This window comes from Platalea leucorodia, assembly GCF_965183815.1.
Source record: "Platalea leucorodia genome assembly, chromosome: 13".
NCBI classification, from domain to species: Eukaryota; Metazoa; Chordata; class Aves; order Pelecaniformes; family Threskiornithidae; genus Platalea; species Platalea leucorodia.
In genome coordinates, this window is record NC_138835.1 from 17,202,827 (window position 1) to 17,222,605 (window position 19,779).

The 19,779-nt window shown below is 59.1% G+C and overlaps 2 protein-coding genes across 3 annotated transcripts; both read left to right on the forward strand.

Annotated features, from left to right (window-relative positions):
* The first annotated feature begins 1,697 nt into the window (after window positions 1–1,697).
* On the forward strand, window positions 1,698–14,114 carry PCIF1 (phosphorylated CTD interacting factor 1). Of its 2 annotated transcripts, XM_082326139.1 has the most exons (17): window positions 1,698–1,805; window positions 2,045–2,153; window positions 4,926–5,064; window positions 5,265–5,389; window positions 5,858–5,995; window positions 6,419–6,549; window positions 6,787–6,941; window positions 7,178–7,325; window positions 7,534–7,617; window positions 8,397–8,496; window positions 8,712–8,874; window positions 9,741–9,913; window positions 10,414–10,500; window positions 11,011–11,195; window positions 11,693–11,786; window positions 12,008–12,183; window positions 13,010–14,114. In XM_082326139.1, the coding sequence occupies exons 3-17, from the start codon at window positions 4,941–4,943 to the stop codon at window positions 13,257–13,259; spliced, it is 2,133 nt and encodes a 710-aa protein (XP_082182265.1). In that variant the 5' UTR covers window positions 1,698–1,805; window positions 2,045–2,153; window positions 4,926–4,940; the 3' UTR covers window positions 13,260–14,114. The 2 variants fall into 2 exon arrangements, with proteins under 2 accessions (XP_082182265.1, XP_082182266.1); XM_082326140.1 differs by lacking the exons at window positions 1,698–1,805; window positions 2,045–2,153; window positions 4,926–5,064; window positions 5,265–5,389 and adding an exon at window positions 5,408–5,588.
* Window positions 14,115–14,206: 92 nt separating this feature from the next.
* LOC309597200 (E3 ubiquitin-protein ligase RNF182-like) lies at window positions 14,207–18,875 on the forward strand. The gene is made up of 2 exons (XM_082326380.1): window positions 14,207–14,811; window positions 17,830–18,875. The coding sequence occupies exon 2, from the start codon at window positions 17,853–17,855 to the stop codon at window positions 18,576–18,578; it is 726 nt and encodes a 241-aa protein (XP_082182506.1). The 5' UTR covers window positions 14,207–14,811; window positions 17,830–17,852; the 3' UTR covers window positions 18,579–18,875.
* Window positions 18,876–19,779: the final 904 nt, after the last annotated feature.

Sequence of the window (19,779 nt, forward strand, 5' to 3'; positions counted from 1 at the left end):
AGGATGGGCAGCTCCCCAGGCCCCCGGGTGAGCTGCAGGGGCGCAGCTGCGGGGCTGCCCCTGCCCTCACCGCCCCCTCCGGCCGCTTGAGCTCCAAGGACAGGGGCTTCACACTGTCCCTCCGCAGCGTCCCCTTTCCCCCCAGGCCGTGCACCAAGGGGCCGGTCTGAGCCAGCACTTTGCGCTCCGGGTGATTATCTGTGCTGCAGGGCAGCAGAGCCGGGCTGCGCCGGGGCTCCTGCGCCGGACACAGGGAGACTTGGGAGACTTAGTGCTTGCACAGCACTTATCCCTCCAGAATTGCTTTGCCAGCATTAACTCCTTAAACTGACCCTGGTGCCCTCGGAGCAGAGGGCAGGACTTCTGGGAGAGCCAGCACATTGGGCTGCTGCCCAGGAAGACGGAAAGCTCCTCGGGAAGCTGGGCAGTGGGGATGCTCCAGAGGCGAAGGGCAGGAAAGGGCCCCACGGCTGCCCCAGCCCATCTTCATGAGGGCCATGAGCCAGCGCCCACCATCGTCTGCCCAGCAAGCCAAGCCCGTGGGCCTGTGGCACAAGAGGGGCAGCCGTGCCCCTGCATGCAGAGTGGCCGCTGGGTTGGGTGGGTGCGTCCGGGGGCTCCAGCTGCAGCCCATCCCCACCGGCTTCAAGGCCAGAAACCAGCCCAGCCTGGCAGAGGCAGGACCCCCTACCTGCCACGTCCCCCTTCCCCACCCCACGTTGTCCTCCAGCGCGCGCTGCACTGGACGCAGACCGCTCCCACCACGGTGTGAGCACCACGCTCTCTTGCGGGGTGCGGGCTCCCGTGCCACGGGTGGCAGAGGCACGTCCCGGGGCTCCGGGAGGACACAACCGGTGGGTGCAGAGGAACCAGCGAGGTGGCCCCGTGGGAGCTCCAGCCACGCCGGGGAGCACGGCCGGGCACACGCCCCAGCAGCCACGCAGGCAGGCAGCCACGCTGCAGCTCCTGCAGCAGCAGCTCCCGGTCTCGGGGAAGGGAGCAATCCCACGGGCTAGCGGGGCAGCGCGGCCGCCTGTCTCGGTGCCGGCGCCCAGCTCCGGCTGCGAAGCGCCGCACCGGGCGCGGGGCAGGGGCACGGCCGGGCACACGCCCGCGCAGCCGGTCACGGCCTCCGCCACCGCAGCCTTTCTGGAGCCCGACCCCGCGGGCCAGAGCAACCACAGGAGCGGGCGTGCGGGCAGGGGCGTCCGCTCCTCAGCAGAGGCCTCCCGTCAGCCGGCGGCACGGGGCTCGGGGCGGCCGCCTGCCAGGGGCGGGCCGCGGGCTGAGGCCTCGGCGGGGAGCGGCCGCGGGGCGCCGCCGGGCGGAGGAAGCCCCGCTGCGCGCACCCAGCTGGGCCGCGGCCGCCGGCGCCGGCACATCAAGGCGCTGCCCCCGCCCTCGGGCCCGGCCGCCCGCTCCGCCCCGGCGCCGCCGCACTTCAAAGGCCCTTTGGCGGCGGCGGCTTGGGGCCTCGCCCTGCCAGCGGCAGGAACCGCCCGCGGCGGGCGGGCAGGGCCGCAGCGGTGGCCTGCGCGGCCCGAAATAGCGGCGGCGGCGCGGCCGCTCGGGGCGGGGCGGGGCCGGGCCCGGGCCCGGCCACACCAAAGATGGCGCCGGGGCGGCGGGGCCGCGCAGGCGCCCGCGCCTGCGCGGTGGCGAGGGCGGGGCGGCCCCGCGCCTGCGCCCCGGCGGCCCGCGGTCCCGGCGCAAGATGGCGGCGGCGGGGCGGGCGAGGCGGAGGTGGGGCGGCGGCGGGAGACGCAGCGGCGCGCGGTGCCTGCAGCCCCCGACCTCACGCCCAGGTAAACGGCGCTGCCGCGCGGCCCGGGCCCGCCCCGCCGGCGGCGGAGGGGGGGAGGCGGGCGGGCGGCGGCGGCAGGGAGGCGGCGCAGGCCCGCGGCCGCCATCTTAGAGCGCGGCCGCCGCCGCCCGCCCGCCCCGGCTGCGCCCCGCGCCGCGCTCCCGCCGCTGCCGCCGCGCCTGCGCGCGCCCCGGCGGCTCCTCCCCCGCGCAGCGCCGTAACGGCCTCCTGTCTCCGCAGCGGCCCCCGCGGGCCAGGCGCGGGACGCCCCGCTATGAGGATGCGGCCCCGGCGCGCCAGCGGCGAGCACGGAGCGACGGCCACGCGTCCCGCCAGGCAGCCCGCCACCGTAAGTACTCGCCTGCCCGGGCGCGGGGCCGCCCGGCCTCCGCTCCGCTTAGCCCCTGCCCGCGGGCCGCTCCCGCAGAGCCGCCGCCGCCTCCGCTCCGCGCTCGCTGGGCGCCCGCGGCCGCCCGCCGGTCCCGGCCCGCCGCGCCGAGGAGCTCCGTCCCGTCGCCGCCGCCGGGGGGGCAGCCCCGGCAGCCTGCTCTCGGCGGGCAGGGCGCCGCGCTCCGGGCGCGGTTGCGAGCCGCCGGGGAGCTCCGTGCTCGGCTCGGCCCCGGCCCCCAGGAACGGGAGAAGCGCCGGTGGCAGGAGGCGGTGGCCCGGCCGCAGCCTCCCGCAGCAGCCTGGTTCTGGGGTGAGGGAGAGCCCTGCTGCGTCCCGGGGGGCTGTCGCCGCTCCCCTTTGTCTGCGTTTGCTCTTGTCTTGTGTACAACCCTACCTCGGCGAAATGGAAACAAATAACGGTCCTGTCTGCTGTACTTCTTTGCTTTGTGTCTTCTTCTGCCTCGCTGTGGTCTCCGGTTGTGCTGCTGCTCCTAGGCTGTAAGCTCTCTGGGCAGGGACAGCGTTCTACCGCATCTGTGAAGCACTGTATGCATTGCTGTGGTGTATAAAAACAATACCATAACCACCATAAAGTGCTTGCTCTGGATCCGTTTTGCTGTCAAAGTCCCAATACCGTTACATAAAAGTAGAGTTGCTTCTGTCAGGATTCCTGTTAGTTTGCTTTTTCCCCTTTTCCCAGACCTTAAGAGTGCCTGGATTTAATACTCATTAACACTGATCAAGTGATAAAGCTTCCTGTCTGCTTCCACCGTTCTAGTTTATCCGTAGACGGGAAAAGGCAAAACCAGCGAGCCCTATTTGACAGCCGTTCTGAGCGATCAGTGGTGAAAAACACTGGCGAGGTGCTGCAGGCGGTGCATGCTGTCCAGTCTAGGGAGATCTTGACACCCAGCGCTGCCTGTAACTTCTTGAACTACACCCTTGGCTCACTTTGGGAGGTCTGGTCCTGTCAGTAGATACCAGTTCATTATAACACGTTGTCTGTGTAATGTGCAGGACGCATCAGTGTCTCCATGTGCAAATATGTTTTTAGTTTGAGGAGGAGGAGTTAAATGCATCCCTCGGAAGTTACTGCACCTGCAGTGCTGCCCGGTGAGGCTCGTGCCTTGCGGCCCTAGGGCTCCGCGGGCTCCGCTGGGCTCCCTCGCACTGGCGGCCCCGACAGAGTCTGAGCTCCTGCCGTGTCTCTTTGAGCTGGCTGGGGTAACCTTGCCGCCTTTCTGGCGGCTAGCTGAAGTGAAGTGACTGCAGAGGGCACGGTGGGGTTGGAGTTCAGGAGGAAGCGGGAGTAAACAGACATTGCGCAATGCTCACCTGCCGAGGCGATTAAATGATTGCATTGGTACGCTCTGCAGCAGACGCTTTCGCCTCTGGGCTTGGTTGTTGTTATCTGCCTAGTTCTGAGCAGAGACCGAAACTCCAGGTTTCTGCAGCGTCCCATGCCTTTCCTTGCTTACCCGTGCTGGAAGAACGGCAACACCTTCCGAGGTGCTGGAAGGGTCAAGCATTCCTCACCCTGGCCTGCATCGCACTGATTCCACAGCCATGCTATAGACAGCTTAGTGCCTGCTAATTCTTGATCGTTGTCAGCTCCTGCCATTCTGCTCTTCTGAAAGAGCCAGCACAGTTCTTATGGACAGCAAGGGTGAATAAATCCAAAATAACTTAGTGTGTGAACCAAACCAGGTTTTTTATTTAAGAGATGATATACGAGGGACCTACTGCTGGGGCTACTACGGTGTTCAGTTAAAAAACACACTTCTCTCTACAAGATTGTGCTGCTGCGGCCCTAACTTTGGTGTTGTGCAGGGTGTCTCCAAAGGCCTGAATAGAGTTAAGTAGCTGAGGTAGACGGGAATTATTCAAAATGCCTTGTTTCCCCCCAGTTCAGTGCCAGTGTGTTTAGGGCTGCCAGAGAGGAGCAGTGTGCAGTGCTGTTTCAGAAACTTCCCCAGGGGGAAGAGCGGTGACTAAGAGAGGAAAAGCCTGGCTGTCTCTCTCCAGCTGGCAACATTAAATTATGATTAAGATGAGCTTTATTGTTTCAACAGACCCTTTTTTGCATAACTGTTGTTATGAAGATAAAAAAAATACCAAAGTCTAAAACAGCCTGGCTGAGGCCTTACAGCCAGTCTTGGCCTGGGACATACCGAGGAAAATAGTTCAGGAGTTCCCAGCTCCTAGCCGGCGGTTATCTGAACCACAGACGTTGTTATTAGTGAAGCACTAGGCCTATTTTATATAGCAGAAGTTCTTTCATAAAAGCCTTTTCTTTAAATTACGTGCAGTTTTGTGTGTGTGAATGTTGATTTAAACTGTCTCTGAGGATAACAGATCAGATATGGCTAGTAGTGTTAGCATGGCAGAAGGTGGTACGTGTTCACAGAGGAGTGTATTTTATTTTTTATGCTCTCAGTCCCGATGTATGGGACCAGGCGCTGCACTCTTAGGAGAGATCTAGCTGAAAAGTGAGTATTTTGAGTGCTGGCCTTAAGAACTCCCTGCTTGACACCGTTTAAAGCTCAGCATTCCTCATAGCTAGTTGTATCTAGGATAACAGGTATTTTTCAGGACTTAGGTGCTGTTTTGTGCATATTGGTTCAAACCTGTTTTATTGTCAGAATGAGCTCGTAGTGCTACAGCTGAGTGGGCCAAGCGGATCTGGGATCTTTCCTGCTGTAACACGGATTTTCTGTGTACTTTTTTCTAGTGCGGTTGCTGAGAAATGGCCAATGAGAATCACGGAAGCCCTGCGGAGGAAGCGTCTCTCATGAGTCACTCACCTGGCACCTCCAACCAGAACCAGCCCAGTTCCCCCAAACCTATGCGACTGGTACAGGACCTGCCAGGTACCGACTCTGCTTTTGGGAAGGCCCAGCATGGAGTTCTGCAGGGCCCTGCTTGCAGGGGGGAGAAGGTGAAGCGAGGCTGCTAAGGGAGGCTAGGAACGATGCGTGTTTCAGAGTGTGCTGTGACAGTAGTGGGGCCCTGAAGGGCAGGGCTGTTATTCAGGACCGCTCCTCTCCTGACCCTCTCACTGTCTTCTCAGATGAGCTGCTGCAGGCTGGCTGGGAGAAGTGCTGGAGCAAGCGGGAGAACCGCCCTTACTACTTCAATCGCTTCACTAACCAGTCTCTGTGGGAAATGCCTGTCCTGGGACAGCACGACGTCATTGTAAGTCAGCACTCATCTCGAGGGGCTGTGCCTCTACTGGGATACTCTGCAGGGGCAGATGCCGTGGTCTTGTGGACTTCAGATTGCACGTGTGGGAGGGTCTTCTCTACCTTCAGAACTCCTTGCTGAGTCCAGTGTCTGGCTTGGTTCTGATGAAATGTTCCTCCTTCAGGTGCACGCTCAAGTAGTGCTGTTCCAGGTATAGCACACTGCTCAAAGAACACTCAGCCTGGGGGAGTTGTGTTGCATTTTTCTCATCTAAGTCTTAAAAAAAAAAACATACGGACACAGGTCTAGAAGAGATTTTTTTTAGCTTTCTGCAGGTGTGAGTATTGGTGTCCTTATTTCCATCCACGTGGGAGCCTGGGGCAGTGAAATGGGAAATTAAGAGGGCTTATTGCCTTTGTTTGGGACTCTGCAGTGGCAGCTGATGAACTAACCTGTGCTGTTGTTGTTGGATGCTCATAGTCAGACCCTCTGGGATTGAATGCGGCTCCGATGCCACTGGAAGGTGGGATGATGGATACCTCTGTGGAGAGCAAGCAAAGGAAGAGGAGATTCTCTGAGGAGGTTCCACTGAGCGGCAACAGTCTGAAAAAGGCCAAGGTGGGTCTGGTGCTGTGAAACAAATAGGCTTAAGGATGTTGTTCAAACTGAAACCTAGGGGGTCCGGAGCTTGGACCTGTTTTTTTTTGAACTGTGCAAGGTCAGGCCACCCTAGTACAACTCAAGCTGTGACAGCTGACACTCAGAAAGTACAAAAGTGGCAGCAGACACAGGTCCTTCCGAGTTGCCCTTTCTCTCTTACAGCCTGAGGTGGAGTTTGGGAGTTGGGAGATAACAGATTATGACTGAGAAACACGGTATCTTGCATGTCCACGTTAGCTTATGCCAACAGCAGGCAAAATGTGTTCTAGCAATTCCCAGGGGTATCCTGAGTGGTATACTGCTGCAGGATCGTTAGGTGTACTGGGCTGCTTCCCCTTTACCTGTCTCTGTGGGGCAGTAATTCATCTTTTACATGCCCAGGCGGACGTCCCAGGGAACCCAGCCGCTCAGTCAGTCCCCAGCTCTCCCAGTATTCCAGGAACCTCTGTTTTGAAGGCATGGTGTGTTTCACCTGAAGATAAACAGCAGGCAGCTCTTCTACGACCAACTGAGTGAGTTGTCTCCATTTGTCTTCTGTTCTTTTCTTGGTGGTAGATTAGAGACACTTGCTTTTCCAGACCTCTTTGAAGAAGAATCTGAGGGCTCTAACACCTCCCTATATCTTTGCAAGGAGTTTTGATAGTTCAATTTCCTGGCTGGTGAAACAGCCCAAGGAAGCATCTTTAGAAGTAGTATTTGATACTTAGCCAATGATCTGGCCATCCTGATGACATTTGCTTCTGCCGTAGAGTATATTGGGACCTGGATATTCAGACAAATGCAGTGATTAAGCAGAGAGCACCATCTGAAGTGCTTTCTCCACACCCCGAGGTGGAGCTGCTTCGATCCCAGCTCATTCTCAAGCTGCGGCAACATTATCGTGAGCTCTGCCAGCAGCGAGAAGGTAAATGTTTCTATTGGGCTCCCCTTATTTGTCTTATCAATCCTGCAGTACTGTAGGGTTCTTCCTTCTGGTTTATGTCTGTCTTCTCCTTGTGATCTCTTTTTGTGATGGTTATACTCTCTGTGACGTTGTTGGTTGTGGACTCACGAGGCAGAACTCCAGTGTGATGATCCTTAACAGAGCTTCTGGGCATCTCTTTATCGCATTGATTAGACCCTTTTTCTGTGCTTCTCCAGGGATTGACCCACCAAGGGAGTCCTTTAATCGCTGGATGCTGGAGAGGAAGGTGGTTGATAAAGGGACAGATCCTCTTTTACCAAGCGACTGTGAGCCAGTAGTGTCTCCTTCCATGTTCAGAGAGATCATGAATGACATTCCCATCAGGTACTTCTCAAAGACAGGGCACCTTGCTGTGTTGTTTTTGTATTGGTCTGGTCCAGTGATTTAGCTGCTGCGGTTCTGTGCTTTTGTGTTTTACTTTCACTGATGAAGTGGAAGGGTGCTGGTGATGTAAAGCTTGGGAACTGGACCTGACCTCCATGCCTTTGTGGTAGCTGTGGAATTGATGCATGTGAATTTAAACTTACCTTAGGTTATCCAGAATCAAGTTCCGGGAGGAGGCCAAGAGACTGCTGTTCAAGTATGCCGAGGCTGCGAAACGGCTGATTGAATCCAGGTGGGAGTTCCTCTTACAGCGCTGTCACATTCAGAAAAGAGAAGAAGGTTATAGGGACTTTTAGAAGGGGCTACTGCATCCCACCTTATTCAGCATTGGTCATCATCTTACTGAGGAAGAGCAAGGTTAGGAATGTACAAAAGAAAAACAATAGTGCTGCAGGCATCTTCTGATAGTAATGTTACAGTAAAATCTAATGTTGGGAAGCTGAATGTATGCAGAGACAAGTGAGAATCTGTGAAATACTGGATGTGGAATGCCTTCTGTCATTTATCCCTGAGAAAAAAACAAGAGTGCTTGGGCACTCACTGCTATTGAAGAGCAGCAAGCTTAGAGTGGTATTTTATTATACCATGTATGATTTTTCTGACAAGTTCTGCCGCAGGACAGAATTGAGGAAGATAGCCTTGTGGGGAAAATAAAAAGCTTGTTAATGGGGTAGTTTTCTCAGAGTCACAAGCTCCTAGCAGTGGCTGCATTTGAAAATGAGAGGCAAGATCAAAATGGACCGTTTCCATGACAGATAAATGCTTTATCTGCCTCTCCTGTTGCAGAGAGGACAGCAGACAACTACACTGTGTTTTGGAGAGAGCATGGCAGTCCCTAGTCCTACAAATGTCTGGAAGCACTTTCCAGAGGAGGCCTGGGGGGAGCGACAGGGTAGGGCCCTGAAGAAGCGTCAGCAGCTGTGTTCCCCTGCTGACAGAAGACCGCTGTGGTGGGATGGAATATATTGCTGTGCAGATGTGGGTTAAATTTTGCTTCTCCGTTTTGTGCAGGAGTGCTTCACCAGACAGCAGGAAGGTGGTGAAGTGGAACGTGGAGGACACCTTCAGCTGGCTGCGACGGGACCATTCTGCCTCAAAGGAGGACTACATGGTCAGTGTCCCTCTGCTTGTGCAGCTGAGCGCAGGGAGCCTGGGAAAAGGACGGGGGGTGTGTTTGGGGCCAGATGAAGGTCCTCCTGGAGAAGACTGCGATTGCTTTCCTTTGCTTTGTGAAATGGGAGTGACAGCGGCATGGAGACTCTGCGTACTTCTGGGGAGTCCAGTGGTGGGCTGTGTAAGGGACCCTATGGTTCTCTGGTTCTGCAGGACCGCCTGGAGCACTTACGCAAACAATGTGGGCCCCATGTGTCTGCTGCAGCAAAGGACTCCGTTGAAGGCATCTGCAGTAAGATTTACTACATATCGCTTGAGTACGTCAAGCGGATCCGGGAGAAGCATCTTGCCATCCTCAAAGAGAACAATATATCTGGTACGCAGTCAGCTCTGAAGAGCTATAGGGCTACAGCACTGCAACATAAGGGCAGTTCAAATAGCGTTATCCGTTGGGAGGGCTGCTCTGAGTCCACGGGGTTGAATTTGATAGTCAGAAATACCCAGTCCAGCATAGGTCTTCACTGATAGAGTCACACGGTGCCTATGCAGTGGCAAGGTGTTTCCCCTCAGGTACTGTTACCGACTGTAATCTCTAATATCATAAATGTATGATTTGTCAGGATTAAGTAGCTTGTTAGGAACTGACCGCACTGAACTGGCTGTCCTCAGACTCCCTTCAGATCCCAGTGTCCGCCTCTTGATGCTTGTTTTTGCCACTTGTCTTCCCACCCGATTGAATACATTATTCTTTCCAACTGATCTTTCCCGTGAGCTCTCTTTTTTTTTTTCTGGCCGAAGCCGAGGCTCAGCTGCTATCCGTGATGGCAGGAAGATTCCTTTGCCTCCTGCACTTGACAGCCTGGGAATATTTATTGTGTTTTGGATGAGTTTGGGGCAAACTGAAATAGCAACAGTAATGACAAGGAAAGTGTTTTACTCGTCTGGAACATGCCTCACGATGCTGGAATGGTTGTGTACCATCTACAGGTCTGCTGTGTTAGAGATGGAGAAGTACTGCGAAATGGGTCCTCTCTATGCTCTAACAGTGGGTGATGGAATTAATTTGGGGAATCAGCTCTGAACCTAGGTAGCTGCCTACAAGATCTATGAAGGACCACCATGGTGTTTTTGGGGTGACCTCTTTAGCCCTGTTCCTGTCGCTGCATGTTTTGAGGTGGAAGGAAGATCTATCCCAAACATCCTTTGATTCTAATGGGCTGCCTTTCTCTTTATTCTCTGTAGCTGAGATAGAAGCTCCTGAAGTCCAGGACAGGCTCGTATACTGTTACCCAGTGAGACTGGCCATCCCCTCCCCACCACTCCCCAGCGTGGAAATGCACATGGAGAACAATGTGGCATGTGTGCGGTACAAGGGGGAGATGGTGAAAGTGAGCCGCAACTACTTCAGCAAGCTGGTAAGGGCTGACTGCCAGTCCTGCGTGACTTGTCACAAACTGCTCGTTGGTGAGAGGTTTTGTTTCTCCTTGTCCTCCGAGAGGAGGGACTGTGCAGAGGGATGGAGTGCTGACCTGGCGGAGGCTGTCAGACGCTGCCCTAATAGTAGCACAAATGAGGACAGCTATTTTCGCCTTAGTTAGGGTCAGGCTTTTGCTGGCAGTCCGTACAAGGTGGTGGCGTGTATGCTTTGGATACATGCTGTGCTGCAGGAATGGTCCTGCTCGCAGCAAGGCAGCCCGTGCTGAGAGACGCTTGCTGATGTGGTACATTCATTCATGCTAGTAAAGAGCTTGTGGTTCACTCCCACGGTAAAAGCAGATGTGCTGACAAGCCTCCATGCAGAGCCCCACCTGCTCCTGTTGTTCGTCAGTGTCCTTCTCCATGTCGTGGTATGGTTGTCTACTGTCTTACCTTTGTTGATTCTGTTTGTGTTTAACGGCCGAGCTTTCTTTTCCAGTGGCTTCTCTATCGGTACAGTTGCATTGACGACTCTGGCTTTGAAAAGTTTCTGCCCAGGGTTTGGTGCCTTCTCCGTCGATATCAGGTACCATCTCATCACAGTTGTCATACATCAGAAAGCCTTAGTAATAGTGGGGAACTGAACTTGTTGTCTTTGCTCTGGGGGAGGTCCGCAGCTCTGGGAGCCTGGTGCAAAATAGGGCTTAAACTGGGCCTATTGTCTGCTCCTGGTGTTTTGAGATTGGGCTGCGGTCTGGGAAGCAGTTGTGATCTTGACAGGAGACCTCGGGGGAGTAAAGATAAATTTTTATGAAAGAAACCTTCAGTAGGTCTTGACTCTGAGGGCCAGCTAAACGTTCATGGCGGGTATATGTGAAAATTGACGGTTGGTTTGTGGGGCCTGACTTGGATGAAATATCTAAAGAGCATTCTTGGGTACATGCAGGGGACCTACACGAATTTGAGAAAGGACGAGGGGGCCCTGCATACCTAGAGGAGTGGGTGCATGGACGTGTGACCCTGGGTCCGTGGTCAGTGAAGGGAGCAGCAGGAACAGCGAGTGCAGGCACAGCTCACCGGGGTTTGCTCTCCTCAGATGATGTTCGGTGTGGGTCTGTACGAAGGAACTGGTCTGCAGGGGGCACTTCCCGTGCACGTCTTTGAAGCCCTCCACAAGCTCTTTGGAGTGAGTTTTGAATGCTTTGCCTCGCCCCTGAATTGCTATTTTAAACAGTACTGTTCGGCCTTCTTGGATACAGACGGGTATTTTGGATCCAGGGGGTGAGTCTTATGTTCCGGTGCCCTTGCCGTGTTTCTGTGTGGGTGTGTGCACGTGCGATGACTCAAGACAGGCTGACGTGTCTTGTGCGTTCAGGGCGGTAGCTGGTTGTGGGATATCTGCTCAGAAGGATGTGTGCTTCAGGCCTGCCTGAAGGCAACGAGCGGACACAGGCTGGCTGTGAAGCCGTCAGGAGTGTGCCGTTAGTCTAGTTAGAGAGCTCTGATCCCTGCAGTTTATAGGTCTGCCCTTGTTCCAAAGGACGGGAGACCCAGGCCCTGAAGCAGTCAGCTTGAGTCATCACTCTCCTTCAGTGACTACAGGTGGAGTGTGTCCCCAGTGACCAGTCCCGCTGTTAGAAGCGGCAGGCCCTGTACTGCTGGGGATTCAGGCTTTCTGAGAGTATGACTGTGCCTTTTCTGAGGAAACGGATGCTTTTTAAGGTGTGAAAACTAGAATTCTAGCCTCTCTGATAGGGATCTTTGCCTTTTTCCTCCAGCCCGTGCCTGGATTTCTTCCCTATAAGTGGCTCTTTTGAGGCAAATCCTCCGTTCTGTGAGGAGCTGATGGATGCCATGGTCTCTCATTTTGAGGTACGTTCGCTCTCCTGGGGAGTTGTTCTGAACAGAGCTGTGCAGCCAGTCCTCTTCCCCCCACTGCTCCCGCACCCTCGCAGCAGGGCTGTAATGCAGAAGGCAACGGACAGTGACTGCTGCAGCACCGCTCCAGAAGCAGGACTGTTTCCTTTCAGTAGAACTCATTACACATCATTGCTCAGCCAGCGCTGAGATTGTTCACTTTCTTGTTGAACTAGAAACTGCTGGAGAACTCCAGTGAGCCTCTCTCCTTTATTGTCTTCATCCCCGAGTGGCGGGACCCTCCTACACCAGCCCTGATCCGCATGGAGCAGAGCAAGTTCAAGCGGCACCAGCTCATCCTGCCAGCCTTCGATCACGAATACCGCAGCGGGTCTCAGCACGTCTGCAAAAAGTAGGCAGACCTTTTTCTTGGGTCCTTCTGGGATGGCATTTCCGAAGCCATATGACAGAAATATCCTATCCCAGGTTGAAATCAGTGGGAAGTAGGGAGCAGGCAAGGAAAACCACAGTGCATAGCCGCCCTGGATTTTTGAGATAGGCACAGAGAGTGTTGTGAATTTCACGTTTGTTTAATGACCACTGAGCTGTTTGAGTAACAAAAAGCTTGTGAGTGGTGTATTCCTTGGGTACAAGTCCAGTCTGAACAGGTCATACGTGTGCTGCTGCGGTGATCACCTGTGCTCCTCTGCCAGCCCTCGGAGCTGGTGAGCCAGCTGAGCCGCGTTTCCAAGCGCCGCAGCAATTGGGTGTCACACAGGGGGAAGCAGAAGCAAGGGGCAGGTAGGAGCTTGGTCCTCAGCAGAGTAAGCTGGCCCTTGGTCTGCTGTTCAAGCAACAGCTTGTTTAAGCAACAAGTGCTTAAACGCTAAGTTCTCTGTACCTGGTTACGGTTGATGCTTTACCGTGGTGAGTCTCCTGCAGGGACAGTGATGTCCCGATGCACGTGCTGCTAGAGAGCAACGTGGCTATGCAGCATCAGTGCTTCCCCTCTGAAAGTTCATGAGCCTCTACCTTTACTCAGAAATGCCTGATGCTGCACCCTGCCTGCTCTTTTCCTCAGAATAATGAGAGGAAAGGACAGAGACGAATACTTGGCCTAAACATGGCACGCGGAAGAGGAGGGGAAGGTGCTAGGAAGTGTATCTGGGTGGCAGTTGCATGACTTCTGGGCAGGTGGGCCAGGGGAGATGCTGAGTGCCCGTTGTCTTCCCTTGCAGAGAGGAGATGTACTACAAGGCTGTGCACAACACAGCCGTCCTCTTCCTGCAGAACAGCGCGGGCTTTGCCAAGTGGGAGCCCACGCCGGAGCGGCTGCAGGAGCTCGTTGCAGCCTACAAGCATTCAGGCCGGACCCTGAGCTCCTCATCCTCCTCCTCATCATCATCCTCCTCCTCCTCCTCCACAGCAGACAAAGAGCGGGAGCTGGGCCGAGAGCAAAGCAGCAGCCGGGAGACTAATCCCAACTAAGGTGCAGAGGTGCGAGGCAGCAGGGGAGGTGCCGGCAGCCCCGAGGAGGCTTGCCAGGGCAGTGGAGAGACTGCTGGCTGCGTAGCACTGGCCCAGGGGACTCTTGCGCAGCAGCTCCGCGGCACCTGCTTTCCTCTGCAAACTGCACGCCACCTCCGCCCAGGAGCACCGGGGAGCGCCCAGTCACTGGCGGGGAGAGGAGGCTCGGTTGTGGCCCTCGCTGGAGGGCAAGGGAACCCAGCGTGGCGCAGCAGGAGGAGCAGGCGGCCCCTTTGACGCCGGAGCACCGAGGGAAGGGGCAGCCGGAGCTGGGACGCACGCACGGGCAGAAGGACGGCGGGACAGATGGAGGGACGGATGGCAAGCGCGAGTGCTCGGCGCCCAGCGCCGCGGCTGGAGGGGCCCCGGCAGCTGGCCGCAGCCCGGCGCTGGCAGGAGAAGGGCGGGCAGAGCCCGGGGGCTCCTGCGGCCAGACTGGCACCAGCACAGCTCCGTGTCCATAGTGTAAATAGTTCTGTCCATGGCGCCCGTGCTCCTCGCAGGGCTGCTCCCATCACATCCGTGTTTCTTTCCCACATGTGTGAGTCCCGTGTTCGCCGACGCTGTGTACCATATAGGGGAGGAGCGGAGAAGAGGAGTTTCTTTGGTGTGTAAAGACGTCTTTGCAGCTGTTTTGTAGTCGTTGTGGTTTTTATGCGGAGCCTCTGGGCTTTATTTAACCTCCTTGGGTTTTGTTTTGTAAGGATTAATTTAACACCGCTAACCATTTTATTACTTTTATCAAGAAGAGCAAAGTCTATTTTTGATTTCTGTTTCCTAGTTCTTAGGAACATTAAAAACCAGCATACAGCTCTGCCCCGTGTCCGTGCCTTTCCTTCTCTGTCGGCCAGGTGCCGTGGTCACCCCCTGCCCTCGCCTCTGTCTCACTCTGGCTGAAAGGCAGAAGAATGTTGGGTTTTTTCAGACCGATCCATCATCTGACCCACTCCATGCTGCAGTGCCCTCATGGTGAATTTTTCCTAATGACCAGTGTGAACCCCCTCCAGCAACCTGACCGCCCCCCTCTTGGTTCGTTGTCTGCCGCTACTGTGAGGAGCTGGGCTTTCTCTTCCCTGCAGTGGCCCTCCGAGAAGCGTGGGCAGGTGTAATCGCCCTCAGCCTCTTCAGGGCAGAACCAGCCAGCCTCTCCCTGCGGGGCCTCTGCTCCGGGGCTCAGTGCTTGCGTTGCCCTTCGCCCCCCGATCGTGGAGGCCCAGCCTGAGCTGTGTTGCAGGCCCAACCTCATCGGCGCAGAGCAGCGACCGGCACAGTGGTGAGGGAGCCTGGCTGGGCTTCCCTGCGGGCAGTGCCCAGCGCTGGCCTGGGGCAGGGGTGTCCGCGGGGAGAGCTCCTAGGCAGAGCAGCCTGGGGGTCGATGTGCCGCGCTGCCGAAGTGCAGACCTTCTCCAGCTGGACTGGTCTTGCTTCAGCTTCCAGCCGTCGCTCTCAACCTGTCCCTGGCCGTTGGACTAAAGAATCGTTTACTACCACCAGTCTCTTCTGTCCTAACAAGGTGAGGGCCGCTCTGGAGGTTAAAAGCCCTGGTAGTTCTCTGATGCGGCTTTTTGGGGGTTTGGGAATTTCACGGCTTTACCCCTAGAGCCCCCCCTGCCTCTGGATGGGCTGCAGGCACCAGGGAAGCCAGTCCGCCCCGGCTGGGTTTTGCTGTCCCAAAGGAAAGCGGCTCTGGGGTGGGTTACCCTTGCCTGTGACCCTGCAGCCTTGCGGTGCTGCATTTCTCAGCACAGATCAAACAGGTTGTGAAGTTTATTAGTTGAAAGCTGGGAGACAAGGAAGCGCCACGAGTCGTGGGTCCGTGTCGTGCACGTGGTGCTCCGCAGCCAGCAGCACTGGTGCCGCGGCAGTGCCGGTGCTGCGCTGCGGCGGGCAGGAACAGCCCGGCGCCCCACACTGCCTGCTTGCAGCATCTCTGCAGCTCTCCAGGGATGCTTTCAACAACAGAGATGAGGAAATCACTGACCTTCTTTAATGACAGAACAGTTGGGAACTCTGTCAGTGAAAGCAGCAGTTTGTAAAGCCTTTTTTTCCTTTTATTTGTTATTTTGAGCCAAGGCAGGCTGCTCCTGAAGTGCAGGTGACCAGAGACGCACACTGGTGCTGGGAAGTTCAGCAAACCTACTCCTTGGCCAGTCTGTCCTTACCGAGTCCTTTGTCTTGCTCCTTCGGGTGGTGACCAAGTACCTCGTTATGTATTTAATTGCAGGAGCACGCTGGGAGCTGAGCCCTGGCAGCAGAGGTCCGTGGGCTCTGGCTCTGGAGGAGCGCAGGGACAAAGCGAGAGCTGGTGGAGGGGCCTGGGAGGGTGGAGGGGCTGGGAGTGTGTGGCCGGGACAAGGAGCAGGTTCTGCTCGCAGGACTGAGCTGCCCAATGCTTGAGGCAGCGAGACTGGCCGGCACAGGGCACCTCCATCAGCCCGATGCCAAGACGGGAGGTGACGCTGCCCACTGAGACACTCGGCGGTGGCCGTCCCGCAGCGCTCGGGACTGCTTGCTGCCCAGCCGAGCCGGTACCAAGGGGGAAGCCAAGGGCAGGTGACCGAGGCTGGGCCAGCAAGGGCTGCGCGAGGGACTGCGGTGGCGGGGGGAGCCAGGGGATGCAGCTGGGAACGGTGAGGGTATGAGCAGGACTGGGGGGATGAGGTCACACCCGGAGCTGGACGTTGCCTGGTCCCCTGGAGTAAATTCTTTCAGACTCTGCCAAACCTTTATGATTTGAACTAAAAGGCCTCTTGCTAATGCTGCTCCGGGCGGCTGCAGCCCAAGAGGCTGCTATGGCGGAGGCTGTAGCTGCAGCCCAGCGCTGCGCTCGTCAGGGTGTGGGCAATAATTACCTGGGCAGTTCACGGAGCTCAGCGAGCAGGGCAGAGCGCGCATGGAGAAAAAGAAACCGTAATTTTCTTGTTAACCAGCATAGACGCCCTGTCCTGCGCCCCGAGGGGGCTGAGAGCGGCAAGGTGCGACCCTGTCACTGGTGGGGGGCTGGAAACCCCCGGCAGCACCCGGGCTCAGGCGTGTCCCCGGGTCAGCCGTCGCAGTGTGGGGTCCCCACCGTCACCCCCGCGAGCGCTGCCGCCCGTGGTGCCCTGTCGCTGCCGTTCCGGGGAGGCATCAGCGCTGCCAACCTGCCTCCAGCACTGGGCGGCGGGGGCTCTGAGGGCTGCGGCCCCTCGGGGCTGCTGGAGACGCCCCTGCAGGGTCTGCAGCCGGGGGGGCGGATTTGGCACAGGCTGGGGAGACTGAGCCGTGGAGGGGGATGCTCCAAGGGCTCGGCCGCGCTCAGCCTGACTCTGGCAAGTGCTGCAGCCCCCGGGTGCCCCCGGCCCTGGCTCTCCGGGGCGCAGGAGCGGGGCAGGGTCGCCGGGCACACGCTGGCGGTGCCGAGCGTTTCTCTGCACCCCGGGACCCCCGTGCGGGCGATGCGCCGGGCCCCGGGACGGGAGTGCGGAGCCCTCCCCGCTGGGCGCTTCATGCCTGAAGCCGCTTCTCTCCCCGGGGCGGCGCAGGAGCCGCCCGTTCCCAGGCCCGGGAAGAGGAGAGGGTCCGCCCGTGCCGCGGGAGCCCTCAGGACCCCGCTCTGCGGCCGCCCTCTCCCCGGGGCCGGGGCTGCAGAGCCCCAGGGGCCGCTCCTGCAGCCCCCAGGGAGGGAAGGAGCCTCCTCGGGGCTGCCCGGCAGCGGGGCTGCAGGAGCCGCACCGACCCCCGCACCCACCCGCTGCAGCCCGGCGGGGTCCGGGGGTCCCCATTGCCCCGGCGGTGCCCTGCGGCGCGGGCGGGCCTGACCCTGCCCCAGCGGGGGCCCCGCTCGCCCCCGGCGCCCGTACCGGCCGGCCGAGCATCCGCCTCCCGCTCCGCGTTGCCAGGCCAACGCCGCGGAGGATGCTGGCAGCCCCTGCGCCGGGGCTGCCTCCGCAGCGTGGCGGGCAGCGCGCCCCACGCCGCCCCATGGGGCAGCCGCCGCCGCCGGCACCCTGCCTGCCTCCGCGGACGGGGCCGCAGCCCGGCCCGCCGGGGCCGCAGGGCCCGGGCCCGACCCGCGGCCGCCTCCCACCCAGGAGCCCCGGCGCGGACCGCAGGTACGGGGGGTGCGGGCTGGGCGCCGGCTCGCCCCGCTGCCGGGGCGGGGGGGGGGCTGCAGGGCAGGGGGTCCCGGCAGCCAGCGGCGCCCGGGGTCCGGAGCCCCGGGGAACCCGCAGGCACGGGGAGGGACACGCTGCACCTGGGACCTGGGCCCCCACCCTGCAGCCGGTCCCGTGCCCCGGGAAAGCTGCCTCCCTCCCGCCCAGACGCGGAGGCCGGGATGGGGGCGAGTCCCAGCGGCGGCGGCACCAGCCGGTGGTCGGAGCCGGGCTGTGCCGGCCCCGGGAGGGGGCTGCTGCCGGTGCCCTGCGCCCCCGGTCCTGCTCTGCCACGGGGCCCCCGGGGCTGACCGGGACCCTGCCCGTGGGGCGCAGCAGGGCCCGGGAACCTGCGCCCCGAGCCCTCGCTCACAGCAGCTTCCCTCTCCCCCCAGCCCCCAGCCAGCCCTCCGGGAGCATGGCCCAGCAGGATGGCGAGCGGAGGCCTCAGACGATGGCACTCGCGGCCCCCGAGCTGGAGTGCAAGATCTGCTACAGCCGCTACGATGCCCGCACCCGCAGACCCAAGCTGCTCTGCTGCGGCCACCGCCTCTGTGCCAAGTGCCTGCGCAAGATGGTGGCACTGGGAGATGCGTCGCCCCACCAGCTCCGCTGCCCCTTCTGCCGCCGGCACAGCCCAGTGCCTGGTGGGGACGTGCAGCGGCTGGAGGATGACGGTGAGGCGCTGACACTGCTGACAGGCCGTGAACGGGCCAAGAAGCAGGGTCCCCCCCGGTCCCCTGAGGTCCTCCTCTGCCCCAGCGTGCTGGAGCCCACGCCTGGCCCCGACTGCCTGGTCGTCACCATCCTGGAGGTGCCGGAAGACGTGGCCCCGCCGGAGGGTCTGGGCAGGCTGGAGGTGGTGCGGCTGTACCGCCCCGCCAGCCTTGGCACGCTGCCCTGCCATGGCCCCGGGCAGAAGTGCCGCTCCTGGGGGTGGCGAGCTGTCCCCCGCTTCATCCTGGGCGTCCTCTGCCTCCTCTACTTCAGCTCCCTGCCCTTCGGCATCTACCTCCTGCTCATTGAGCACCACAGCCTGGGCATCGTCCTGGTCAGCCTCGTGCCCTCCACCCTCCTCCTCTGCATCATCTACAGCCTCTGCCAGTGTCTGTGCCGGGAGCTCTTCGGGTTCCCCCACTCCTGACCCTGCATGGCCAAGCCCTGTGCCTGCACCGGGGAGGCTTTGGGCACCTTGGAGCGTTGTCCCTTGGGGTACGGGTGTTTTCTGACCCACAGCGTGGCAGTGTGCCTGGACCACAGGGAGATGCTCAGCGCCTATTGCCTTCCCTTGCAGAACACTGCAGGCTTTGCCAAGTGCGAGCTCATGCCAGAGCGGCTGCAGGAGCGCGTTGCAGCCTCCAAGCGTTCAGGCCAGCCCCCAGGCCCTCGTCCTCCTCCTCAGCAGACAAAGAGTGGGAGCTGGGCCGAGAGCAAAGCAGCAGCCGGGAGACTAATCCCAGCTAAGGAAGCGCGAGTGCTCGGCGCCCAGCGCCGCGGCTGGAGGGGCCCCGGCAGCTGGCCGCAGCCTGGCGCTGGCAGGAGAAGGGCGGGCAGAGCCCGGGGGCTCCTGCGGCCAGACTGGCACCAGCACAGCTCCGTGTCCATAGTGTAAATAGTTCTGTCCATGGCGCCCGTGCTCCTCGCAGGGCTGCTCCCATCGCATCCGTGTTTCTTTCCCACATGTGTGCGTCCCGTGTTTGCCGACGCTGTGTACCATATAGGGGAGGAGCGGAGAAGAGGAGTTTCTTTGGTGTGTAAAGACGTCTTTGCAGCTGTTTTGTAGTCGTTGTGGTTTTTATGCGGAGCCTCTGGGCTTTATTTAACCTCCTTGGGTTTTGTTTTGTAAGGATTAATTTAACACCGCTAACCATTTTATTACTTTTATCAAGAAGAGCAAAGTCTATTTTTGATTTCTGTTTCCTAGTTCTTAGGAACATTAAAAACCAGCATACAGCTCTGCCCCGTGTCCATGCCTTCCCAGGGCTCCTGGTCCCCTCTCCCCTCCCCAGCCAGCTCCCTTGGCCCCACTTGTCACCCTGGGGCTGCGCGGAGCCGCCTGCCACAAGCCCGGCCCCGGGGGAGGAGGGGTAGCCCGGTGGGTCTGAGCCCGGTCCTGGCAGCCAATGTCCCCTTCAGCGAGCAGATGGGCGCTGCCGCTCCCCTCGCCGTGTCCCTCGTGTGCAGTGCCTCTCGCGTGTCCCTCCCTGCGCTGCCCCGTGGCGCAGCGCTGTGACGGCCACCCCAGCCCTGCACCCTGCGCGTGGGCCCTTCCCACGGGTGACCCCGGGCGTCCAGGGAGGGGAGAAGGCGTCAGGAAGGCATCGAATCGCCTGGAAACGCTGCTG